The following is a 6,056-nucleotide window of genomic DNA, read 5'->3' on the forward strand; positions in this document are numbered from 1 at the left end:
ATGCCCACAGCTATCGTGACAACCAACGCACCGAGAGACCAGTTCTCTCCGAGCTTCCTACCCAGTACGGTCCGGTTGATCAGCGACCTTCTCGACAAACCATTCAAGGTATAGAGTTCGTGGTAGTTTTTGGTTGCATTTAACTGCATAAATTGATAAGTAAAACTTGAATCTATTTTCTTGTAGTTTAAGGAGAAAATTACTATCTGCAGGAAAGCATGCATGATGGGTACAACCGCGCCTTCCTTTTATCATGTTTATAGGGACTCGGGACCAATGAGTATATTATGACATTCATGAAAGGCCGGTACACGCGTCGCTTTCACTTGAAATCTTGAAACATTGAGCCACAACATGCAAGTAGACTGCTCAGTCTATTCTTTGCATTTGAAGTTATTTAATCTGATTACTTTCATACGCTTTGGCAATTATCCACGAACAGGAAACCTTGTGATACTGTATAGGCTAAACCTATTATATATATATATATATATATATATATATATATATATACGACATCAGCCAGCTATTTACATTACCACCAGTGAGCTTGTGGAGCCTGTATTCATACAGTAATTTACCACATCTACACAGCGCGTGTGGTATTTGATTCTTGTGGTATTTTGTGTGGTACCAACATGTACCACGGGGAATACCGCAGGACAACATCGCATCAGGTTATGGAGGGTATTACCACATGGATACCACAGCCGGCTATTCACACCATCACCGTGAGCCTGTGGTAGCATTACCCATCGAGTCCGTGGTGTTGGATATTCTTGTGCATGGTATTTTGTGTGGTAACATCGTATACCACAGGATGCATTGTATTATATACCACATAGATACCACAACCAACTATTCACATTGCTACATGATCTTGTGGTGCATTACCAAACAGTACGACGTATACTTGTGGTAAAATGTATCATTGCGTGGTGGCAACACGTACCATAGGGAATATCACAGCACTTTTTTGTTAGGTTACATTGTGAATTACTGTGCATTAATTGTGCCTACGTTGTGCAGGCATACATTGTTTTGAGTTTGCTACTGTTATAACTGTGAATACTACTGTAACTTTAATGATTATCATGTACAGTGGTCTGCAAACGCATTTCTGTATAATTTCGTCCTAATGATGTTTTTCCCACTGATACATGTTTATCTGGGAGTTTGTTGTATAGCTACATGAGTCAACAGCAACATTTATATGTAACAATAATAGTTAGTTTTAATCCCTACTTAATATGATGGTTTGCTACATTGGCGGTAAGATATCTTAACTGTCACAACCTAAGGAGAATTTACTCTGAACGCAATGTGTCGATTCAATGAATGCAAGTGCTAGGATGTAGGCCTATCAGGGAAATCCGCGGAAAACTGGCAAATTCTTAATTTCAAAAGTTATATTTTAAAGATTTTGTTTAGCAGGGGTTCACATGCCGCTTTTAGGCTTCAATAACGATTTTGGATGTCACAGGAGTTGGAAGGAAAAGCAGAGAGAATTCCACAAATTCCCCTTTTTAACATTAAGATATACATGCCATACAATCGACATTACTAACGTATTCGGCAGTATCATTCCCCTGCACTCTATAAAGGACCTAAGTCATATTCTCTTCACTTTGCACGAAGTCGTAAAAACAGCTGTAAATGCAGGGAGATGGTCCCACTTTCGTGGTATTTATGTGTGCATGCAGGGGCGGATCCAGGAATTCCGTAAAGAGGGGGCGCGTGTACAAAATTAAAGGGGGGCGCACGCACCCCTCCCCCATTTTTTTTCTTTTTATTTCTTTTGTTTCAACAAAAAATAAAGGGGGGGCGTGCGCCGGTTGCGGTCCTCCCTGGATCCGCCACTGGCATGTGTGTGTGTGATTGTGTGTATACAAAATATACATGCCTGGATTGCCATAACGGACTGTCTAATTTTCCTCACGCTTCTTTGAGCAGCCTATATTACATAATTGCACCCCAATAGATATAATAATTGTATACATGTATACATTATACCAGACTCCGTGCAATTCATTTAGTCGCAATTCAATTTCAACAAGTACCTAACATTTTTGGTGAATTTGATCCGAGTATACCGATCTTTGAATAAAAAGAAACATTACATTTCCAACAACCTGCGTTTTATTTTGTTATGTCCGTGTCAAGTTTTATTAAGCAATATAAAATTATGTTTATTTCAAGACACAATGCAAGAAGGAGGCGGAAGAACTATCAAATCACTCTGCTGGTAAAGGAAGAATCTTCTTATTTTTAATTGATTATCAATTTTGATTGCGTAGAATACCATGCCTGTCGTGCATGAACGTCGACGTGCAAGGATAAAGTGGCATGTTTTAAAGGACTTGACCTAAATATCATAAAAAACACGATTGAATCATAAGTCGGGATAGCAACCATAAAATGTAAGCACAAAAAATATAAAAACAGACACTATTGAAATTTGGTGATACATTTTGATCATTTTCAACTGCAAACTTTTCAGAGCTTCTCTCATACAGACGATATATCAACGACACTAACAGAACGCAGAGCCAGATCTTAATTTGAAGATTGTTTAAAAGCTAATTAAAACAATGGTTTCTGAATGTTTGCCATGATATATACCCTCCCATGTGACTATTCCATATACAGATGAACACTTTACTTGATGCAGAGTTGTTTTCAATTTCGTAGCGCAGAGCATCATACGGTATCCAAGGAGATGTCATGTGCAGGTGACATTAAAGACCGTTTCAGCATACTTAGTATCTGTTTGTCACAGCGGTGTGCCCGCGGAAATCTTAAAACAAAACAGAGTGCAATAATTATTTTTTTTATTATATGTTTTATTTCAAAATCACATAAAATCACAATATTTACAAATAATCATCAATCAGCAAATCTTCTGAAATTATGTTTGGTCCGGTTTTTGTTTATTTTATTTTGGCATGAATTTTTGATAATAAAGTACCATACAAAATATATCAGTTTGGTTTTTATATCGACGTGAATGATACAGATCCTGTGGGGGAGGTCCTATCTAATGCGTGTATGTGGTGATATTTATCATCCATGCGATTTGCGGATAGCTGTTGACATTTTGGGGAAATGCAAAATTGAAGGATGAAGTCTTACATTGAAGAGGTGTTGTCTTTGTCATATCTTTTGTGTTTACAAACAGGGTATAGCGGTTATTTTGCGAAACGATGTGGCAATGGACGTCTACCACGCGGGTGATCACGTGGTTTGGATTCGGATGATCGGCGTCGGCGACTTTGCGGACGACAAAAGGAACGACGAGTATGTCTCGAAGATCACACAGCACGTGTCGGAAGATACGGGCATACCCTGCGATTTGTAAGTTGGGACAATATTGTGCATGTTATTACTCAGACACGTCTAAGCTATCAGATTGCACGAGGTCTATACGCTTACAAGCCCACATTACGCAGGGCGCAATTGCGAAAGAATACAAAGAAACCATAACCTATTGTGACAAAAAGCATTCAGATATTTTTATGGATCTTTCTTATCCATCTTAGGTAGCTACCAGCATAAATGGATATACAAACCAAACACCTGTGTGTTCACATTAATGGCTAATCTTTCTTTTGTTTTTGACAATGAGCTGGTTACACAATGTAATCGTTCATACTTCTTACACGAAAGTGAAAATTATGAAAATTTGTATAATTTACATACTTTCATTAGTTGCTGAGCTCTGTGTGTGTCTGATTCGGACTCCCACGACGCACAGTATTATTTCCTATCACAAATAAGGAACAAGAGTAATTCCGCTCTTTCGTTATATCGAATCAACCACATGATCAGCCTACTATACCTGAAACCATGTTCAGCCTATAAAATAATCTATTTCACTTGTTTGTTAAACAGTGCACACAAAAAACATGATCACTAATTGTGGCAAAAAGTATTCAGATATTTTCATGTATCTGTCTTATCTATCTTGGGTAATTATACCAGCATAAATTGGATGGCAGGATTAACGATTTACTCCTTGACCTTTCATTTCCTTCATTCTTTCCTCTATCCAGAATTTCTGTCTCACTACAAGATATATCTCCGACTCAAGTCGGTTTCGTCGATGGTGAGTTGGCTCTTGACCGGATACGGCGCAGGAAAGCAGCTTCTTCGGTCGCGGCGACTGCATGTCAAGACGCTTCCACAGTATCTTAGTTCGCCTTGGAGAATTTCAATGTCAATTCATTTTCAATTTATTTTCGCAAACCATTCACCTGTAATATGTACAAACCGCTTGTGGGGACACGTAAATTGTTTTGTATAATTACAAAAATTGAACAAGGTTGATGTTTACATGGAATATTGCGTGGGACCTTGAAAAAGCACGGCTTGTTAAACAAGGTAAAAAAAGAAGAAGAAGAAATGAGAAGCTCCATCATAGGCCCGTTTTTATGACGAGGTTTGCTGTGTAGAGCCGTGATATTGATCCAAGTGAATGCGGACATACAACAAAATTTGACATTCAAAATGATTTATATTTGCCATCTATAAAAAAAAACAATCTAGAAAGCTGGATTTCGCTTATGGACGAGATCCCTTTAGTCACTGCATTTTAATAGCAATGATGATGGTGATAATGGCGGCTACTTGCAGAGCACATTGCTCCACCTTTTAATGCTAATGGTGCTTTGAGGAGCAATTATACATGGCATGACACACAAGAACAGAGAAGCAAATAAACACCATTTAGACACACTGAAGTTATACATATATCCAAGGCATGGATAAGTTCAGGTTGAACAAGTTAGTGTTAAAGTCTTTTGCGGAAATGTTTTGCGGCAAAGATTTGGACCTATAACAAAAAATTATCGATTACGTTATGAGTATTCGAAATACTGTACATGAAATATCCTTGCATCGGTTGCATGAAGAACGTACATTTCGAGTTATATCAATTGGTTTGCACAACGTGATAGATTTATTCACATGATCAGGGGAAGTCAAATACATGTTTAGATTACATGTGTGAGGAAAAGGATTTCGAAGGAAATTTTGTCTACTCGGTGTTCGTGAAGACACTGCAGAACTCGTGATATTACGGTCAGATTTTCAAATGAGTGTTAAAAGAAGACTTGGTAAATTCTGAAGTCAATGGAGTTTAGATACATGTATTTGGAGTGTCATAAACAAATAATTTGCAAAACGGTTCTTGTACAGTGGACATGAATATGCAAATGAGTGAGCTAACCATGTCATACCCTCACAAATTCCCATTGATCGTGTACGAAAAATAAAATGACGAAAATTAAATGTTTCTGTCATTGAAGTCTGAAACATGATGTTATTGCTGCTGGAATAACTTCAGGATAGTGATCAGTTAGATATACAAGGATTTGAGCCTCGGGCATAATTGCGTTTGAATGAAAAACTGTAAATTTCAAAATTTTATCTACAAACTATATAGTAAGTTGTGAGGGAATGACATGCTCACTTTGTCATTTGCATATTCATAATGATTGTTCAAGAACTGCTTCCCCCAAACTACCTAAACTTCGAAATGTCATAACTTCCTTATTTTTCATCCGATTTCGATCAAAATTATACCGTTGAACTCGTAATATTTTACTTTTTCTTATCAGACTAACTTATATTTGGACTGGATTTCCCCTTTAAGTATACCAGCAACTTGGAAATGACATGATTCTAATCTATACATCATTGATGTCTTCAAAATATTCATTTTGCAAAGTAAGACAAGGCGTGTGTATGGAACTGAGACTTGACTGAAATGCTGATTGTATTCGCTTGTCACTTATAGATATATAAACTGAAATAAAAGTATATAACTTATATGAAATTGTTTTCTATTTCTTGATTGTTGAGTAGGTGTAACGATGCAACCATTGTACACATTTTCAGTTGGTGTCGTGACTATTGGGAATAATTCCAGCGGGGGGGGGGGGGGGGGGGGGGAGAGAAAGCAGGATCTCAAAGCTCCGACCAAGTGCTGAGCTTACATCGGAGTTCATAAACACGCAGCAAAAATTTGGTGGACGATGAATATCCTATGTTGTACA

General features: G+C 37.7%; 1 protein-coding gene across 1 annotated transcript; it reads left to right on the forward strand.

Moving 5' to 3' along the window:
* On the forward strand, window positions 1-4,434 carry LOC139708008 (macrophage migration inhibitory factor homolog). Its single transcript, XM_071619998.1, has 4 exons — window positions 1-108; window positions 3,179-3,354; window positions 4,053-4,140; window positions 4,381-4,434. The coding sequence occupies exons 1-4, from the start codon at window positions 1-3 to the stop codon at window positions 4,432-4,434; spliced, it is 426 nt and encodes a 141-aa protein (XP_071476099.1).
* Window positions 4,435-6,056: the final 1,622 nt, after the last annotated feature.

The sequence above is a fragment of the Diadema antillarum genome, unplaced genomic scaffold, assembly GCF_040938485.1.
Source record: "Diadema antillarum isolate AM-2024a unplaced genomic scaffold, OU_Dant_1.0 seq00001293_RagTag, whole genome shotgun sequence".
Lineage (NCBI taxonomy): Eukaryota > Metazoa > Echinodermata > Echinoidea > Diadematoida > Diadematidae > Diadema > Diadema antillarum.